Raw genomic sequence first — 21534 nt, forward strand, 5'->3', positions numbered from 1 at the left:
TTTGTTTAGAATACAGATGTAATAAGTCTTACATTAAGACAACGTTGCTACAAGCTTTGTCAGCTGGAACCAAGACATGTTCTCTAATTCTTTTTTCATGGATATTCTAGCAGACTGTTTTAATACATGATCACCAATATGGTATGGGTTTTATGATCTTTTCAAATGAATCCAGAGGGAGAAGTTTAAAAAAAAAAAACAAGTTTAAATAGTCCATGGAAAATATGTTCAAATTTTAGTAACACGACTCCAACACCAAGTATAGATGTTCATTTTTCATTTTCTCTGTCGTTAAATCATTGTTTCAATTTTGAGTGGAATGATGAAAAAAGAAACTTATATACTTGGCTGGGTTTTTTTTATGGTGATTTGTCAAATTCCCAAAGTACAAAAGTGACCAATTTCATGTGATTAGGTTCTGTTGAAATAAAAGAAAAATGTCACGAATTTAATTCCAAATTTTCGAGGTTCCATATAAAGAAACATACATGTATGTGATGCATAAGATGATATTATCTTTTCGTACTTAAAGAAGAATTCATTATCCCGATAGAAATTTTTAGAGATTTATATTTTAACTTTTGGTTTAAGAAATAAAACAAACTGAGGCATATCCGCTTGGCAGGGCATCAATCAAATAGTATCTCTCTCAAACATTAATTCATATTACAAGACACAATCAAGTACTGTGACTTTGATTGATTGAATATTGTTTAACGTCCCTCTCGAGAATATTTCACTCATATGGAGACGTCGCCACTGCCGGTGAAGGGCTGCAAAATTTAAGCCTATGCTCGGTGCTTAAGGCCATTGAGCAGGGATATATCTTTATCGTGCCACACCTGCTGTGACACGGAACCTCGGTTTTTGCGGTCTCATCCGAAGGACCGCCCCCATTAAGCCGCCTTTTACGACAAGCAAGGGGTACTGAGGACCTATTCTAACCCGGATCCCCACGGGACATTTGACTTTGAATATGGACATATAAATCAATAGGTGCTACCCCCAAAACCCCATCCACCCACATACAAACTCTGTAGCGTAATACTCTGATTGAGAAATTTTAATTCTGTCCGCTTCACTGTTACTGGTGATGGCTGTCCTATTTGCTCTCGACCTATCGCACATTGACCTAGGAATCCACATTAGGTTTTTCCTCTTCCTGCCTTCCATATTTGAAGTGAATGATTATTGTTACAATTATAGACTCCATTGATCTATGACCCTTTGTTTTCACTAGAAATCATTATGTATCCTTTCTGTGTTCCCTGTCATGTCTGTGCTAGTAATGATACTGTGACCTGCTTATTATTGTTACAAGTAGTTCCGATCTTGTCGCGTAACTCTTCATGAAAGATATAGCATGCGCATATAGTGAAAATGCGCTATTTGTTTCTTATGACTTCTTTACTGACACAGTGTACCTTAATATGCTTTTTATTTTCCTATTGTCTATACAAAGATATGTTTCCATTCCTTGGACCAGGTTTCAGAATCTAGACCCTGAAATTAAAAAAAAAGAGAATAACTCTTTTTCTTTATCAAGAAAATGTCTATTTCAAACATTGAATATCATGTTTTCAAACACACTGATTCATTATAGATGAAATACATTTACGTTTTTGTATAACATAGGTAATATCCGTTTAAATGCAATGAATGGACGCGCTTTTCAGTGTATTTTTCAAAGCCAGCAATGTTCATGACAAAAAGTTCTGACTTTTTCATTTGTGAGAAAATAAACAAAAGAACCTTATCAAATGAGAAAATACACAAACCTGATTCTTCACACATGACTTGTGTTTTCGATGTGCATGACAGGTCGTCCCATCTACCAAGCCGCTTACGAAAGTTATTATAAGCACAGTCTTGATTTCCCGAATTATCTGGCTGTCCGCTGTCCCAGCTAGTAAATGTAGATCGTTTCCCAGTTGACAACATAATCCAGTGCCCCTCTTTACCGACGTCAGTAAGATCAATCCAGTAATTAACTGTGTGATTTATCTGAGTATTATCATCCAAATATGTGCATTAGATGAGGACCGAGTCACAAGTATTTCATAGTCTGTACATACCATTTGGGAAATTTCTTGACAGCCATTTGCTTTCGTTTGTATCATCGATCTGAAGTAGAGTTGCGCCTCTTGATCTGCATAACATCTGGGGAAAGTAAAGTACTACATGTACCATGAATTTAATTATTAAACATCAAAAGAATTCCAACCCTAATCATCCCCCTCTTCTCTCTCGTGTAAATTTATTTTCTGATCATCACAACATGACAGAATAAAGAAGCGTTTACTACTCAAATGTGACCAAATGTACAAGATGAAAAGGTATTTACAAAACGTTACCTGTGCTTCAAACCAGTTTACCCTTGTACTGAACAAAACATAACAATGACCATTGTATCGTTTCCACCCTTTTTTACAAACTGAAATTAAAGTTCAACCATTATATATATATAATATTATTAATAATAATAATTATATATATATATATATATATATATATATATATATATATATATATATATTCGTGATAGAATAAATATACAATCATTTACAGATTATATATTCCCAGTAAACAACTTTATCATCATATATGTTCCCTACCACTATTGTATGGTAATTGGTTTGTAGATACATATATGTACTTGCCGATATTTACTGGCTTTCGTTTCCAAAGGTTGGTGATACTGGACTGTATTTGATTCAGCTTACTGAACATTTTCCCGTCACATGTTCCAGACTCACTTGACTGGCAGCCATTAAACGTACAACCTGATCCACTGCATTGCGTTTCGAACACGGCCGACTGTAAAGGAATACATTATATATCACAGTTAGTTAAACAGAATTACTGTATCTCAGCTGTGAAATGCCTTAGTGATAAACTATTTTTCCGTTCTGAACAAATGGTTAATTTCCTCAATATCGTATACCATATATCAAAAGTGTGCTTTCGGTGCACTTGTGTGAGTTATGACATTGGTCACTGTTATCTTAGCCTTTCATTAAGGAGATCAATGTCATCGTTCTCAGTGGTGGAGTGTTTGCTTCGTAACCGGAAGTCCGTGAATTTGAGACCTGCTTTTGCCATGGCCCCGTCAAATACATAGGTAGTGGTTGCTCTTTCGCCAAACGCTTGGCATTTAAAAGTGAGAATTACAGGTCTTTTGCAAACGTTGGCATGTTAGAGAACACTCACAGCTACAGCCCTGAGCGATAAGCATAGGTTTTTCACTTACAGCTTGTAACCTCTCAATGTGAGTGAAGTATTATTGAATAGAAGTAAAATAAACAATGCATAGCAGATATGCCAGACATCCTTTCAAGCAAAACTATAAATTTATAAATCTGTTTCTACTCTCATTTTCAATCATAATAGCATTTTTACTTTTCCTGCGAATATGAAATAAATTTCATTGCTTACAAAAGTCGAGTCGATTTACAGATACGTTTTCTTTTTACGAAATGAGGACAACCATGCTCGTGTAAATCATGATATCATATCATATGATTCTGATGTGTGGCGGTGAGTTGGAAACTAAGCTAGAACAGTCTTGGCTGGAAAAAATAACCTTCTAAGATTATTACCAAGTGCGTCAGGCTTGTACAGTTCTTTCCGTCTATTTTGCGTCATGGACACGAATATATTATTTCCCTCTCACATATTTTCCTATCAATCTTTGCCAGGCTTTGTGATTTAGACATAAGTAAATTGAATACCCATATCAGAAGTATGATCACCACCAAATAACTGTGAATAAACAGCAATGAAAGGCGAAGATAACGAACAGTGATCAATCTCATAACTCCTATACGCAATACAAAATAGAGAGTTCGGCAAACATGGCCATCGTGGACCCCTGGATATACCAGAGGTGGGATCAGGTATCTATGAGGAGTAAGCATCCCCTATCGACCGATCACAATTGCCGTGAGCCCTATATTTCGATCAGGTACACAGAGTAATCGATAGTCAAATTCAATTTGCAGCCTAACAATGGGTATGAAATACGTCAGACAGCATTTGACTCAATGATAAGTTGTAATGGCAAACTAGATCATTATAAGGAGTATTGGACGAGTAATCTCATTACTATACAGCTCCTCCCGCTTGTCATCAAAGCGATTACTTTCACATTGCAACAATTTAACTTATACATCTCGATTCCAGTATTGTCTTACCTTTATCATCTTTGTCTTCTTTTGAACGGAAGAAAATAATTGAAAATGTAGGTCTGAAATATTTTTCATGAGGACTTCATCTCCGCCTTCTTGAGCTCGAATGGAAATCTTCGAACTCAAAACAAAATGATTCGCCGCAAACAATAAACAGATCGCAACTGACTGCATTGTTTGTAATTAGTTTTATGTGCCAACAACACTCCCAGTCTCTCAGAATGTATTTAGATGCATACACACACATATATATATAGATAGTTTTACTCAGATCCAAATGTTTTAATGATAAGGTTTCATTTTAAATGTTTATTTGCATGTGTGGACATTTGAAGTGGGTGGTAATTAAATGGATCAAATTTATGTAGTCTGATGTATGAAAAAATCATAGTTGTAAAGTGATCCTTATAATTGCGGTATGATCAACCACCACTTATGACCGATTGACTTCTTATTTTCAAAGCAAAGCAGGCTACTCACAAACAAGTTCATGTTACAGGGGTTTCCATTTCTTTTAAGTAAACATTTTACAAATTCCATGATCGTTATAACGATCTACTTTGCCAATACAACTTGTCATTGAGTCAATTGCTGTCTGACCTGCTTCATACCAATTGTTAGACCGTTCTTTATACATTGATTATGACTATAGATTACTCTTTTAACCAGATCAAGATATAGGGCTTACGGCGGGTGTGACCGCTTGACAGGGGATGCTTATTCCTCCTAGATACCTTATCCTACCTCTGGTATATCCAGAAGTCCGTGTTTGCCCAACTCTCTATTTTGTGTTCTTTATAGGAGTTATGAGATTGATCGCTGTACGTTATCTTCACTTTTTCATATTTCCTATTGAGAGAAATATCCTAAGTAGTTAAATTAATGACAAGAAATTATTGTGAGTTATTTTTAGAAATAATATAAAAAATTGTCGTGGTAGATGTGTATTTAGAATGGAAGGCGTAATAATTATCTTTGAAATATTTTGTGCTGCAAGAGAAGTAGAAAGCTGGGTTTTTGTTTACAGCAATGAGATCATATCAAAGCTAACCTAACGGTCAACCTTACAAAGAGCAATTTTAATGATGCTACTGTAGAATATTTAGGTCATAAAGTACCGGAAGGGGAGGGTTATGTTACACCTGTTATGGCTAAAGTGGAAGATATCACAGTTTCCGATTCCTACAAACATGGGCATGACTGGTTTTTGCAGAAAATGTGTACATATGAGGAGTCCAGTTGTTTCAGATTCTGGTTTTTTAAAACAATTTAAGCTTACTATTGATACCGGTACTAATGATGTGGGAGTCAGTGCTGCTTTGTTTCAAGAACATAGTGACAATGTAGACAGAGTTGTTTCTTAACAATTGAACATTTTTAACTTCTTGATAACTACCATTCCACGTTTTTTTAAAATTTGGTATGAAGCATCTTTGGGAAAAGGGGGAGGCATCAATTATAAATGTTACGACTCCTGCACCCCTGGGGTCTTCGGGGCGGGGCAAACACTGCCAAACATTTACCAATGTTCAAAAGTCTTCTTCTCTACAACCGCAAAGTGTAAGAAAACTCAATGCATCATGATCAAGAGCAGGAATACCTCTACCAAAATTGTAAATTCTATAATTTCTGGGTTAGAGGTTCTGACTCCAGGGCTGGACCAAACATGATACTGACAAACAAGTTGATGGTACAGGGGTTTCAACAGTCTCGATTAAAGTCAGCATTTCGCAAATTCTATGGTCGTTATAACGATCTAGTACGTCAATACAACCTCGCATTGAGTCAAATGCTGTCTGACGTGTTTCATACCGATTGTTAAGCCGTTCTTGGCACACTGATTTTGACTGCGGATAACTCTGTTTACCTGATCAAGATATAGGGCTCACGGCGGGTGTGACCGGTCAACAGGGGATGCTTGCTCCTCTGGTGTGTCCAGGGGTCCGTGTTTGCCCAACTATCTATTTTGAATTGCTTATAGGAGTTATGAGTTTTGATCACTGTTCGTTATCTTCACCTTGCATATAGTGTTTATATATGCTTATTATGATTTTACTATGTATTTTATTATGGTCTTGTTTTTACGGATCATAACTCCCTCACATTTTGCATAAAATGTCAAACACGATTCAAAGATTCACAAGATGGAGTTTAATGTTACACGAGTATAATATCGGCATATCGAAGTCAAAGACAATGCTATTGTAGATGTCTTATCAAGAGTATCATAAGATTTGCTGTATTTTATTGATTTGATGTACATTTGTATATGCGTTCAGGTCTTGAATTGTGGAGATTTTAATTTTCATTGTCATTCAAATCCTTTTTTAAGGATGGAGGAGTTGTGTCATGTATTGTACTTGATTGACATCTATGACTTAGAAATTATTGCAGACGTTCTTTTTTAGAACGAAGTTTCTCCAAGTTAAATGTAATACTTATTTCGCCGTAACATTGTATGTTCTAGAAAAGAATTATCCAGAATATTATTTTAGTATAGACTGTAAATTTTGTGGCAATAAGCGTCTAATACGCACTCTAGAGAATTACATTTTGACTTTCACATCTAGGGTTTGGATTGGACTTAACGACTGATTTGTGACAACTTGTATTTTCATGCCTGAATTTAGCTCAACAGTAAACAAGCATCGGATACTTTTGTGAACTTTGATTCAAGGTACTGTAAGTTAGTAATTTTTTCATCATTGGATATATTTTCTGCAAATAATTGAAAATAAATTATTAAATCTTATGATTATTTGTGAATGATTTTTTTCTGGTTTTAAAGGGTTTATTTTAACCCATAACAATCGACTTTGAAAGAATGCTGCTCGTGCATTTACTGAACACGAAATTTAATAGAAAATAGATGGTTGTTGTGCCGTTTCATCGTTTCTTTCAAACTGAAATACACCATTGAAACATGCCTTTGTTTTCCTATTCCCACACATGTGCATTTAAATAATGCAATGAACATAAAAGCTTTATAATCGTCAGCTGAATATACAAATTCTTTGAATGTATTTTTCAAATTTAATCGTAGATGTGCATTAGCAAATTTGTTAATATCACACAAATCTATTTGAAGTACATGTACATATTTGCTATAGAGATACTTGCAAATGTTTGATTTGTCTGGCTTTTGTTTCCAAATATTCCTAAGACTTAATTGAATTTGATTCACCTTACTCATCATTTGTTCATTACATGTTCCAGACTCACTTGACCGACAGCTACAAATGATAACAAGAGCATAATGCAAGGTGAAGATAACGAACAGTGATCAATCTCATAACTCCTACAAGCAATACAAAATAGATAGTTGGGCAAACACGGACCCCTGGACACACCAGAGGTGGGATCAGGTGCCTACGAGGAGTAAGCATCCCCTGTTGACCGGTCACACCCGCCGTGAGCCCCATATCCTGATCAGGTAAACGGAGTTATCCGCAGTCAAATCAGTGTGCCAAGAACGGCTTAACAATAACATAATGTTATTTCTTAAGGTCAAGGAGGCACAAACGATTCTACATGTAGAGGAGAAAGTGATTTGATATAAGGGCATTTTTTGGTGGAAATTCCAGTGTTGAAGCTTTGCAGAGTACTATGTTCTTTTACGCATGCAAGTGTTTAAGGGGTCATGATGAGCACCACCAGCTACAGTGTGATCAGTTCAGGGTTGGACAGGATCAAAGTGGAAGTACGTCGAGTTTTTTGCGAAAGCAATAAAACGCATAGAGGTGTAGTCAAGGACCTGGAGATGGTGCTCAAAAACTTTATGAGGGCAGTGGTCGCAAAGGCAATTAAACCATTCATAGTGGAAAAGTGAAGACTAAGTTTTGCGACCCAGCGGGTGTTGTCAAACAGGAAATCATGGTCAGAAGTGGGCATAGATTTTAAAAAAAATATGTCTAGTATAAACAATCATCCGTGATCATTCAAAAGAAGGTAGTAAGTGACCTGGATCCCTCTTCCATCAATTCAAGTACGAAATCACTGAAAGTGTGACATGTAATCGGAGTCGGATGATTCAGACAACTGCGTGGAAGACTCTAATTCCAAAAATACCCGACGAGAAACCGTCTTGTTGCACCAATCCACCCAACTTTAACAACTGCCAGATAGCAAGATTATGCTGGGCCAACATTGGCTGTTGGTTGTACGATTGATGTTGGCTACACAAGGTTGGGTCAACGTATGTAGATATGATTTCCAAATTGACTGTTGGAGGAACAATGTTGGACCAACATTAGGCCTACATGAAAGGTGAAGATAACGAATAGTGATCAATCTCATAACTGCTATAAGCAATACAAAATAGATTGTTGGGCAAACACGGACCCCTGGACACACCAGAGGTGGGATCAGGTGCCTAGGAGGAGTAAGCATCCCCTGTTGACCGGTCACACCCGCCGTGAGCCCTATATCCGGATCAGGTAAACGGAGTTATCTGTAGTCAAAATCAGTGTGCGAAGACCGGCCTAACAACAATCGGTATGAAACGTGTCAGACAGCATTTGACCCAATGATAAGTTGTACTGACGAACTAGATCGTTATAACGACCATAGAATTTGCGAAATGCTGACTTCAATCAAGACTGTTGAAACCCCTGTCCCATCAAGTTGTTCGCCAGTAGCTTGCCTCGATTTATAAACTGACTATACGCAGAACAAGCTCTTGTCTATAGGATTGAGAGATATAAACACCATATGCAGGTGATAATGGAATATTGCCACATAAATGTGGGAAGTTGACGATGAAGAATCTGAAACCATCCCATTTGTCATACAATGAACTAGACATTATAACGATCGTTATTACATTATGTTTTATTTTATAAAATGAATAATTAAACCGCGTTGGATGACAAACAAATGATCACCATGCGTAAATACACTTATATGGATGAAGTATATCAATTTTAACAAAAATACAAAAGTATTAAATCTAATTATATATCTAAAACGTTCATTTTACATTTAATGTACAAATATTATTTAACTTTCAATGGTTTGTACAATGTCTGAAACATGTGTCATGGAAATTAATCCTGATTTAATTTAACCGGAAAACCCCCAGAGTCAATGTTTACATTGTATGTCACGATAAGAAAGAGGTTCGTTTTTTGAAAAAATTATTGACATGACATTCGTAAAACGTACAGTCACTTATTTAATTTTTATTGCAAAATTTTAATTTCATGCAAGTAAATGAATAGTGTGTACTGATCTCTAACTTCGATATTCTCTATCAATTAAAGTGGTTTATTCTTAGCATCACGAGTTATAGATGTACCCTTTCACTTGAAATCTTAGGAGTGATCATTTTACCAGCAGGGCACTGACCAGTTACTATGGCAATGGAGCTCTCTTATGCAATTTTCAGAGGCTTTCTATCCAACACTGGTCATAGGGTCAGATTTAAGCATTGTCAGCCAGACTTACTACTAGAAATGCCATTCTGTACTGGTTATTGGGTCAAATGTAAGCACTGGCTGCAAAGCTTACTACTAGAAGTGCCATTCTATATTGGTTATTGGGTCAGATTTAAGCATTGTCAGCAAGGCTTACTACTAGAAATGCCATTTTATACTGGTTATTGGATCAAATTTAAGCATTGTCAGCAAGGCTTACTACTAGAAGTGCCATTCTACTGAAGATCATGCAAGTATATACAATATGTACACAATTTACATAAAATATATTTTGATATTCTAGCTGATATAGTAATTTTAGATAATTAGTTTTATTATATGAAAACCACGTCCAATCTATAAACTAATCTTAGCTAGGGGCGAATCTACATACACATCATCTTCACAGGTCAAGGGTTATTGCTTCACTAAGTGCGAGGTAACGCATCAATAACCTGTGAAGATGCATACACATGAGGAATATCGAAGTACATATGTATCTTTAAAGGCCAAATTTAGCAAACATTTGACCTTTATTAGAACCATCTATACTAAGAACGGAGAAGGGTAGGTTGACTGCCTTTCATTTTGTCATTTAATGAACCGTCAACATAATCATGATTTCAATTCATGATGTACTCACACAAAATGTGAAAATAGCATTACTTTAATCGTACATTGTTGCTCAAATTGACTAATTTGATGGTTAAACATCCAGCACATGTTTGAATTTACCTTTTACTTATATCTTAACAATGGCCAATGTGGAAGTGACTTTAAATAAGCAAAACACAACAAATGTTACAAACTTTCAGGAAAATTTCGCATGTTGATTATGTAATTTCCTTATGTTGCATTGTATTATATGCACATGAAATACATGTATTAAAATAAGGATTTTTTCTAGTCACGAACTTCAACATTCTTACAATCTTGGAAGATATAAAAGGACAGGTGCTACTTCAAATCACCTTGGCCAAGGTTGAAGCGACTATATTAAGGAACGAGACTCAGGAGGAGGTGGACATACCCTTATAGACCTTTGAAGAACTAAATTCACTGGAAGAACAACTAGAATATGTATAAACCATCAACATTTTGTAAGTAAAGTTAGTTCTATCAGAAGAAGATATGTATGGACCATTTCATTCAACTAATTTGAGTTGTAATTTTTAGATTGGAAAATTCTTCGTGATTGGTGGAGGTTATATTCAAACAAGTGTGAGAAGACTAGTGTCTTTTTGCTGAAAAACACTCTAGCAACTCAATTAAAATGAAATGGAAAGGGGACCAAACAAGGATCATCAAATCACAAGTTGAGAGGCATGATGATGAGTAAGTTTAAAGTATAGAACATAAATGTACCCTTTTCTTTCTCTTAACCTATTTCATGCTATTGTATTTAAGGAGTATCTATACTTTGCTTACCAAAATGATCTATTCTGATAAATTTTTGGTACTAGAGAAGCTATTCAGAAATGGCATGTCAGTTTAATATTTTCATAGGGGATGCTTACTCCTCCTAGGCGCAGTTTATTCCGTGGTTACCCAACTCTCTATTTTGTATTGCTTATAGGAGTTATGAGATTGATCACTGTTCGTCATCTTCAACTTTCATAGATATATCTTGCGATGCAAAATTTCACAGCAATTATTATAGCTGGAGTGAAAAATTCTTTAAGGATATATATTCAGGCAAATGAAGTTATCTCTCTGATCAGAGTATTTTTTATCCTTGTGTGTAAATCGACGTACATCTTTGAAAACAAATCTAAACAACTATCTGCTTGAAGTGTTCTGCATTTACATTTTAATCAATGATACATATGTAATTGTAATTCTCATCAGAGGCAGTCAGGAAAAACAAAGTTTATCAACATGCAACTGATATTGAAATAAAAAGGCCATTAAAGATTAGCCACGACACGGCAGGGAGGAAGGCGAAAAAGAGAAGAGAAGAAGCGGGAATGGGAATAAAAACAGGAATGGGAGCAGGAGAGGTGGGAAATGACCAAAGCAGCGACGCCAACGAATGTTAAAAACTTATTTCTCATGCAGGAACTTTTTACACTCATAAATTCTCGAAATGATTTTACATGCAGAACGTTACTGTATGTATAATGTTTTCTGATGTTAAGAAACAAGACTCACGTTTTTCATTTCAGTCTGTTAATTTTGCAATATTGTAGAATTATATATTTAAAAAATCCCCAACAAGTTATTAGCGTAATTTGTTTAGTACTGACACTCAGACTTTCTGATTTGTTTTGCATTAAGTATACATTGGGAAGTTCGAACTTTATAACGCATACAGCCTATTTTTCTAATATGTATCATTAAAATGTAAAACATTAAGATTTCAGTATTATTCAACAAATGTTTCTTCCAATACATGAAGGAAACTTTGTCGACGAACAAACTATTAGTATTGAATACATTGCTTCCGACGATGCGGGAAATTTCAAACAATGGGCCAACTCAAAAGACCTCATTGATCAATTATCAGCTAACTTTTAATCAACCGTTGACCAACATCGTTTCAATATCAGGCCAACCGTACCAACAATTAGCCAACGTTATATCTATGTTGGCCTACAACTATTCCAACGTTGGCTCACCGATATGCCATCATATTGGGCCGATGAGCAATATGACCGTCGGTCATCTTATGAATATAAACCAGGTAGGAAGAGTTGGTCCGTCGTTGTCTTGCGATCTGGGTGTAACATTTCAATCTATTGACAAACGGGATGATTTCAGCTTCTCCATCGTCAACTCCCCATATATATGTAGCAATATTTCATTATCATCTGCGTATGGTGTTTATATCTCTCAACTGATTCGATGCACAAGAGCTTGTTCTGCGTATAATCAGTTTTTAAATCGAGGTAGGCTACTGACAAACAAGCTAATCTTACAGGGGTTTCTACAGTCTCGTTTAAAGTTCAGTATTTTGCAAATTACATGGACGTTATAATGATCTAGTTCGCCAATACAACCTACCATTGGGTCAAATCCTGAAAGAAAATTTTTATAAACTCTGAACTTTTAATGAAAAAAGGTGAAGATATCGAACAGCGGTCATTTTAATAAATCCAATAAAAAGTAAAAATTTAAACATGGCAAACACGTACCCCTGGAAACACCATATTACGATCAGGTATGTAGGAGGAGTAAGTATTCCCTTTTGACCGCCACGAGCGCTATATCCGTCTTGATCAGACTCCCACGAGGAATACAAAATAAACAGCCAGGCAAACACGCACCCTTGGATACTCCAGAGGTGGGATCAAGTACCTAGGAGGAGTGTGCATACCCTTCGACCGATCACACCCGCTGTGAGCCTTATAACTCGATCAGGCAAACGGAGATATCTGTAGTCACAACCAGTGTACCAAGAACGACTTAACAATCGGTATGAAACAAGTCAGACAGTGACGATATCTTTTCATCGTGCCTGATTGGTAGTCTTCTTGATATACACATACTAGGAGGGTGATTTCAAATAATATCGCTGGAAGTGTTACCATTTAGGATTCTTTTTGTTTTGATCTCTTGTGGGTTTTTTTTTTTAAATTCTATATTCAGGTAGGTGAAGGACAAGTTTGGAAATCAGTACTTGAGTGTGGTTGTGATATTCTTGCTTTGTTTCTCAGTTACCTTCGGCTCAGGTAAGCTAAATAGTGTCCATACACACTAAAATGTGATAATATATAATTCTAGAGAATAGAAGACTCCGTTTCATTTTGTATGATACATATTCATTCCCGATACCTTTCCTAGAAAATAAAGAAAAACGTATTTCGTATTTGTTTTATCAATTTTATTTTCCCATTTGCATTCGAACAATCCTTTCTTATGATCTTCCTGTTCAGAATCCAGATCCTAAAATGAAAGAAATAATTTATTCAAAAATTAAAACGCCGATTCGTTTAAGATACTTTAAAGCGTCAGTGCATGTAAAAAAAAAAATGAATATATTCTGGGTGGGGGGGGGACATTGAAGTTTCAGTATTTTTTGTATTTTTTTTTTTTGTATTTTTTTTAAATTCTAATTTTTTCATAGTAGTTGAAACACTTTTAGGATTGATTCATCATCAAAGTAACCACATATATGAATAAAAAGATGAATGAAATAGTGTGAATGGCTGATACATCCTCACTTACTTTAATTATAGATGTTAAAGCAAAACAGAAAATTGGACGGAAAGACATTCGACCGTATGTATCACAATATAATGAGGAGCTTTGCTGCTTTAAAAAAAGACAATGATTTGCTTCTCAAAACTGTGTCTTTAAAAATTAATTATGTCAAAATATTTCTACAAATTCAATTTTTTTGTCTATTCTAACAAACATGTCATAGTGTTCAGTTTCAGACCACCCCAAATTGTTTTTAGAAGCAAACAGACTAGACTAATCAAAAGCATGTCAAATAATGAATAATATGTGTAAACCTGATTCTTCACAGATGAATTGTATTTTCATGGTACAATGTGCATCATCCCATCTACCGAGCCGTCCTGAAAAGTTATTATAGCCACAGTCCTGATTTTTTTTCCAGTTATCTGGTTGGCCGCGATCCCAGCTTGTAAATGTGGGTCTTTTCCCTGTTGAAAACGTCAACCAATGTCCTTCCTTTCCGACGTCAGTAACATCGAGCCAGTAAGGAACTATGGATTAGAATTGTAATTAATTACATTATTACCGAACTAGTAAGGAACTATGGATTAGAATTGTAATTAATTACATTATCACCGAACTAGTAAGGAACTATGGATTAGAATTGTAATTAATTACATTATCACCGAACTAGTAAGGAACTATGGATTAGAATTGTAATTAATTACATTATGACCGAACTAGTAAGGAACTATGGATTAGAATTGTAATTAATTACATTATCACCGAACTAGTAAGGAACCATGGATTAGAATTGTAATTAATTACATTATCACCGAACTAGTAAGGAACCATGGATTAGAATTGTAATTAATTACATTATCACCGAACTAGTAAGGAACCATGGATTAGAATTGTAATTAATTACATTATCACCGAGCCAGTAAGGAACTATGGATTAGAATTGTAATTAATTACATTATCACCGAGCCAGTAAGGAACTATGGATTAGAATTGTAATTAATTACATTATCACCGAACTAGTAAGGAACTATGGATTAGAATTGTAATTAATTACATTATCACCGAACTAGTAAGGAACTATGGATTAGAATTGTAATTAATTACATTATCACCGAACTAGTAAGGAACTATGGATTAGAATTGTAATTAATTACATTATCACCGAACTAGTAAGGAACTATGGATTAGAATTGTAATTAATTACATTATCACCGAACTAGTAAGGAACCATGGATTAGAATTGTAATTAATTACATTATCACCGAGCCAGTAAGGAACTATCGATTAGAATTGTAATTAATTACATTATCACCGTGTTTTATAGTGCTAAACCCCAATCAAACTTTTGATAGATCCTATCGATATAAGGGATATTCAAAGACATTCAGTAAAGGTGAAAATAGCAGATCCATAATTCAAAGATGAAGTAGTCTTTAAATGCTGACCACGTATAGGGACAATAGATATCTACCTTTTGGAAAATTCCTCGAAAGCCACTTGCTCTCATTTGCGTCATTAATTTGCACAAGGGTTGTTTTTAAGTTTCGACAAAACATCTACAAAATAGACAGCACAGATTGACAGAATTATCATATGGTAGTTATCAGTACTTTACAAATGATATTTAGTCATGAGATGAAAAATACAATAAACATCAAATATTATTTTGCTCGGTTCAGAAATAATAGTAACATAATGTTACCTGTGCTTCAAACCAGTTTAGTTTTGCACTGGACAGAAAATAGCAATGGTTGTTGTGTCGTTTCCATCCTTTTTTACAAACTGATATATACCATTGAAACACGCTATTATTTGACTATCCACAAATGCGTAGATTTCAAGGATACAACGAGCTTAAAATAGAATCGTTAGTTGAATACAGAGGTTAAAATTATGCTTAAATTTTTCGATATCATATTTTACAACTAATTGTAAGCATGCATTTTATAAAATTATTCTGTCACATATATGTGAAAAAAGTACTTGCTATGAGAATACTTGCCAGTGCTTGGTTTCTCTGGCTTTCGTTTCCAAATATTCCTAATACTGGAATGTATTTGATTCAGCTTACTCAACATTTTCCCGTCACATGTTCCAGACTCACTTGACTGGCAGCCATTAAACGTACAACCTGATCCACTGCATTGCGTTTCAAACACCGCCGACTGGGAAAATATATAAATTCTATTTCGCAATTAACATTCTACTAAAAAGTGAAAAATATCGTATATCTTCAATTATCCGTAGTTTTATAGTGAAAAAATTGGGTCATATTGCTATAAATTATTTTTAATGTACTTAAAAGTTTCAAATTTGTTTTATCAACATAAGGACAACATAAGCCATTTTAATTTTAAAATTTCATATTAGATCCGCAAAATTATCAAGAATTCATTTACATTGCAAATATCGGATTTGCGGTATTAAGATTATGTTACAATGTAAAACTTATACGGTACCAATTTTGATGCACCAGATGCGCATTTCGACAAACAATGTCTCTTCAGTGATGCTCAACCGAATCCGAAATAACTATGGAGTTTTAGAGCTAAATATAGCCAAAAACAGCGTGCCAAAAAAGTGGAGCCAAATTCGTCCAAGGATAAGAGCTATACATGAGGGAGATAATCCTTAATTTTGAAATGAATTTCTAAATTTTATAACAGCAATTGAATATACATCCGTATTTTCAAGCTAGTAACGAAATACTTAGCTACTGGGCTGTAGAAACCCTCGGGGACTAACAGTCCACCATGCAGCAGAGGCCTCGACCCAGGGGTCATAATGTAAAACTTATACGGTACCAATTTTGATGCACCAGATGCGCATTTCGACAAATAATGTCTCTTCAGTGATGCTCAACCGAAATCTTTGAAATCCGAAATAACTATGAAGTTTTAGAGCTAAATATAGCCAAAAACAGCGTGCCAAAAAAGTGGAGCCAAATTCGTCCAAGGATAAGAGCTATTTTGAAATGAATTTCTAAATTTTGTAACAGCAATTGAATATACATCCGTATTTTCAAGCTAGTAACGAAGTACTTAGCTACTGGGACTTTGTCTTACCTTTATCATCTTGGTCTTCTTTTGAACGGAAGAAAATAATTGAAAATGAAGGTCTGAAATATTTTTTATCAGGACTTCATCTCCGCCTTGTTGTGCTCGACTGGAAATTTTCGAACTCGAAGTAAAACAAATGACCGCAAACAAGATACAGATCTGCAGGGACTGCATTGTTCGGATTTTTATGAAGGTTTTGCTTGCTAATACCATACCGAACCCATATTTATATATACCATTTCATTTAGTAACAGCTGCAAATGTTTTATGACCACACGAAAGAATTTCATGATCAAATTTCATTTTAATTGTTTGTTTATGCACTTTATTTGAAATGGATGAATGCGTTATTTGTTCAAGTTGTGATATCAAAAGTTCCGATAGATAGATGTAAGGTAAATATCATTAAAAATAAACAATTCATTTTTCACTCAAAGCTTGGCGAAAAATGTCTTGCCCACTTTCATCATTTTTGTTTTCCAAAATTTAGAGTACGTTACGTTTGGACTTAATTACCACTATTTCCAACATTTATTGTGTTTTAAATGTTTAATAACATTGCACATGGTACCTAAAACACAGTGGATAAACCAACCTTCAGCTAACGAACTGTGATCAATCACAAGGAATACAAAATAAACATCCAGGCAAATATGGACCCCGGACACACCAGAGGTGGGATCAGGTGCCCAAGAAGAGCAAGCATCCCCTGTCGACTGGTCACACCCGCCATGAGCCCTGTGTAGATCACCTGGTGAAATTACCAAATTTCGAACAACTGGTTTTCACCTATACCTAAATGTGTTACTTGGAGGTTTATCTGTATACTTTATGACGGGTGTAACCGGTCAACATGGAATGCTTACTCCTCCTAGACACCTGATCCCACCACAGGTGTTTCCATGAATTCGTGTATGGCATACTTTTAATTCTGTATTCTTCATAGGATTTCTGAGATTGTTCACTGTTCATTATTTTAACTTCTTCCTTTTTGTACACAAGTTCATCACCCATTAATAAACACAATACAAGCTGTATGTATCGGTTATTTAGAAGTCTCTAGATTTTTTCCATCTTATGATCATGCAATGAAGAGCATAAGAATAGGGGAAAAAACTTCTCACTAAGAATTTATGTCCTTTTTATCGCAGATATTGTATTTTGTTCTCTCAAATAAACTCTATGATATGACTCCATGTGTGAGAATGAACTTACGACCTACAGATAAAGGCTAGCATTGTTTACATATTTGGCATACAGTCATGAAAGAAGTTTCTACATGTCCACTTTTATTTCCTCTAAAATCTTGTACTTTCGAAGTAAAAAAAAAAAACAACGTCTTTTTGACTGACGTTAACTTTAATACACCGATCCACAGAAGTTCGTGACCTTATATTTTGACCAATGAAATGCTTTGAAAAAATAAGATCCGCCCACCACCATAAACCTCAGACAAACATCAGACATCCGCCATAGTTATGTGTAGTATAGACTGATCATGCGCTAACTAATACTAATAATATAATAATAATCTGGAATCTGTAAATCAGACAGTACGTATCCAGACAAACTTATAGAGCCATATTCATACTATTTCCTCCAACCAAAGCTTGCAGAAGTGTATGCCGTGTATTGCCTTATTAATAGACCTCAAAATTAGCTAATTGTCCACAAAATAAGGAATATACGTATATCTAAACTAATGTAAGATGTTTTCTTGTTTATGAAATACGCAGACATTTACAATTCAGGATCATAGCATCGTTTTTCAAGGCGGGAGGTGGGGGCACTTGCTAATACAAAATCTTCAATTTTTGTGGATAATAGTATATTATAGCTGAAAAGAGAGAAAAAAACTGTCATTGTAAGGGAAAAGGAATTACATGTGTTGCTTATCATATTGCGTCGGTATTAATCGTATTTTGACAGTACTAAGCGCAAATGGGTGCAAAGAAGCCCCTGTGTATATATGGTAGAATCCTATTTGTTGTGATTGCTTCATTAAAATGGTCAACCCTAACAATCGCTGGCGCATGCGCTCAGTACTTTAAAAGGGGTCGAGACGTTGTCACACTACGTAAGTACAAAGTTTTAAAACACATGCTAAAAAAATGCAGTGTTTGCAGATTATTATGTTTATTGCCTTATATCCATGGAGTACATGCTATCAACAATGTTTCTGTACTTTCTGTCAGTCTGTCTGTCCGTCTGTCTTTCACTAAATTTTGTGAACGTTTTTCCTCCTGGATGGCTTAGCGGATAGTCTTGAAATTTTGTATGATGCTTCATTGAAAGGTGAAGATAACGAACATTGATCAATCTCATAACTCCTATAAGGAATACAAAATAGATAATTGGGCACACACGGACCCTTGGACACACCAGAGGTGGTATCAGGTGCCTAGGAGGAGTAAGCATCCCATTTCTAAACATATTGTCGGAACAGGAGGATCCGATTATTTTCCTAAACGTTATGGTGGATCTAAGAAGAGTGGAGGGTGTAAAATACCCCGTGAACACCTCTCCTCCTATATGGCTAATGGATAGCCTTGAAATTTTGTACAATACTTCATTGTCATATAGTGATGTTCACATTGTTCTGACCAGGGATCTAATATTTCTTAGTATTTACAGTGGATCAAAGAGGAGAGTTTTATAGCTTTTTTCATATACAAAGGTATGTTCACTTTCTTACGAGCACTTCAGTATAACAGTCATTAGTTTTGCATCATATACAACAATGGCATTGATCACATCGATGTTGGATATTTTTTCCATCGTTTTCCTCAATGTACAAAGTACCGTTCATAATGTCTATGTTCCTGCTCATGCTTTCTTCTTCATACCATGCAGTACATTAAGGGGAGGATGTTGTAATTTGGAGCACTTTCAATTTGAGGAGATGGGGAGACATTTGTTAAAAAAAACACAAATTATATCTCATGAATAGCTTTGTAATAAATGTATCAGTAAAACTTTAGTAAAACATCCTTTCAAAACAAATCCTACACGATGACTCTACAGAGATCTGCTGAAAGTATGTTTTCCTTGCTGAGTACACAGGCCCGTGTGACGTGAAGCAGGAGGAAATGTACCTGTCATGATACATCCAAGGTGAAGATAACGAACAGTGATTAATCTCATAACTCCTATAAAGGTGAAGATAACGAACAGTGATCAATCTCATAACTCCTATAAAGGTGAAGATAACGAACAGTGATTAATCTCATAACTCCTATAAGCAATACAAAATAGAGAGTTGGGCAAACACGGACCTCTGGACACACCAGAGGTGGGATCAGGTGACTAGGAGGAGTAAGCATCCCCTGTTATACATATGAAGATTGGATAAAACAATAAACCAAATCAAAAATATCACTCTGTTACACGGTATAAATTAATATTAAGTATGCGTAGCTGCTTCGAATATACTGTTCTGATGTAAAACTTATACGGTACCAGTTTTGATGCACCAGATGCGCATTTCGACAAATAATGTCTCTTCAGTGATGCTCAACCGAAATCTTTGAAATCCGAAATAACTATGAAGTTTTAGAGCTGAATATAGCCAAAAACAGAGTGCCAAAAAGTGGAGCCAAATTCGTCCAAGGATAAGAGCTATGCATGAGGGAGATATTCCTTAATTTTGAAATGAATTTCTAAATTTTATAACAGCAATTAAATATACATCCGTATTTTACTAGGTTATACAACAATGGCATTGATCACATCATTACTTACCGTCTAAGTATGTAAATTCCATAAAATAAACTATCACTAAATTTTCCGTTCATATGATCACTTCCATCACTTTCATCTCGCGAAATTAAAGAGTTACTACAGTTTGTTTTTTTAATTCGCGATGCACAAGTAAGTATGAGGAGATACAATGTATCAATAACTCTATAATATAGACTATAGGAACTCTTTACTTTAAGAAGATAAAATATTATGCCATGGAAGTCTTCATTTGAACGGAAAATTTAGTGACTGTTTTCATTTAGGGATTTTCATACCCACACGGTAAGCAATGCAAAATTAATAGTGATAGAGAGTTAGTTTGATAGTCAAATCACTTATTTGAAGTGAACAGCAGTGTCACATAAGTGTACATTAATTGCTAGAACAGACCGAAGCTGAAAGTGAATTTCCAAACATACATTGTGAAGGACTGCTCCGAGATTCGGTGAAGGCTTCAGTCTAAATATTCAACCGAGCCGAATCTCAACCGAGATTAGCGTGAGTCCTATGTCAACGTAGTAATCCATAGTCACAATCAGTGTGCCAAGAATGGTCTCTCAATCGGTATGAAACACGTCAAACAGGATTTGACCCAATGACAAGATTATATTGGCAAACTAGATCGTTATAACGACTATAGAATTTGCGAAATGCTGACCAATTTGTTTGTAGAGACTAATAAGGACGTGATATTTTAAGCATAAATCCCTCTGATGGATTGTTGTAAACCAATTTGCTATTGCAGAAAAATATGTTAGTTGCGGTAGTAGATCAAGTTTAAGCATTTTGATATCGTCAAGGTTTACATCCAGAATTTTACACTCATGAATTAATGGTAAATTTCGTACCATCTTTCATTTCGAAGGTTCAAAACTTTTAATGATTGTTATCATTATATTGCTATTATTAAAATAAACAGAAATGCTAATGAATGAATTGGTGTTTATGCTTGATTTCATTTGTGTATATAAACGAATTTCTTTTTCC

The 21534-nt window shown here is 35.2% G+C and overlaps 2 protein-coding genes and 1 long non-coding RNA gene across 3 annotated transcripts; 1 reads left to right on the forward strand and 2 right to left on the reverse strand.

Moving 5' to 3' along the window:
• Window positions 1–1421: 1421 nt before the first annotated feature.
• On the reverse strand, window positions 1422–4419 carry LOC125683611 (hepatic lectin-like). The gene is made up of 6 exons (XM_048924955.2): window positions 4194–4419; window positions 2661–2817; window positions 2355–2434; window positions 2076–2160; window positions 1779–1991; window positions 1422–1503 (listed from the first exon to the last, which is right to left on the reverse strand). Exons 1-6 carry the CDS (start codon window positions 4359–4361, stop codon window positions 1490–1492), a joined length of 717 nt encoding a protein of 238 aa, XP_048780912.1. The 5' UTR covers window positions 4362–4419; the 3' UTR covers window positions 1422–1489.
• A 5181-nt stretch (window positions 4420–9600) lies between these two features.
• On the forward strand, window positions 9601–11911 carry LOC125683613 (uncharacterized). The gene is made up of 3 exons (XR_007373036.2): window positions 9601–10701; window positions 10778–10936; window positions 11450–11911. It is a non-coding gene; the product is annotated as an uncharacterized LOC125683613 (long non-coding RNA).
• A 1498-nt stretch (window positions 11912–13409) lies between these two features.
• On the reverse strand, window positions 13410–17005 carry LOC130047461 (perlucin-like protein). The gene is made up of 6 exons (XM_056142618.1): window positions 16813–17005; window positions 15750–15912; window positions 15450–15529; window positions 15219–15303; window positions 14059–14274; window positions 13410–13486 (listed from the first exon to the last, which is right to left on the reverse strand). Exons 1-6 carry the CDS (start codon window positions 16978–16980, stop codon window positions 13473–13475), a joined length of 726 nt encoding a protein of 241 aa, XP_055998593.1. The 5' UTR covers window positions 16981–17005; the 3' UTR covers window positions 13410–13472.
• Between the last annotated feature and the right edge of the window lie 4529 nt (window positions 17006–21534).

Source organism: Ostrea edulis, chromosome 6, assembly GCF_947568905.1.
Source record: "Ostrea edulis chromosome 6, xbOstEdul1.1, whole genome shotgun sequence".
In the NCBI taxonomy this organism is placed as follows: Eukaryota; Metazoa; Mollusca; class Bivalvia; order Ostreida; family Ostreidae; genus Ostrea; species Ostrea edulis.

Excerpts from the sequence above, each read along its gene's own strand:
- LOC125683611 (XM_048924955.2), bottom strand. The coding sequence starts at position 4,361 with ATGCAGTCAGTTGCGATCTGTTTATTGTTTGCGGCGAATCATTTTGTT. Across the intron at positions 2,161-2,354 it reads TAAACTGGTTTGAAGCACAG|ATGTTATGCAGATCAAGAGG; the intron begins GTAACGTTTTGT and ends TACTTTCCCCAG. Across the intron at positions 1,992-2,075 it reads GTCAAGAAATTTCCCAAATG|TTAATTACTGGATTGATCTT; the intron begins GTATGTACAGAC and ends TAAATCACACAG.
- LOC130047461 (XM_056142618.1), bottom strand. The coding sequence starts at position 16,980 with ATGCAGTCCCTGCAGATCTGTATCTTGTTTGCGGTCATTTGTTTTACT. Across the intron at positions 15,913-16,812 it reads AGAAGACCAAGATGATAAAG|TCGGCGGTGTTTGAAACGCA; the intron begins GTAAGACAAAGT and ends ATATTTTCCCAG. Across the intron at positions 15,530-15,749 it reads GCCAGAGAAACCAAGCACTG|TTTGTAAAAAAGGATGGAAA; the intron begins GCAAGTATTCTC and ends GGTATATATCAG.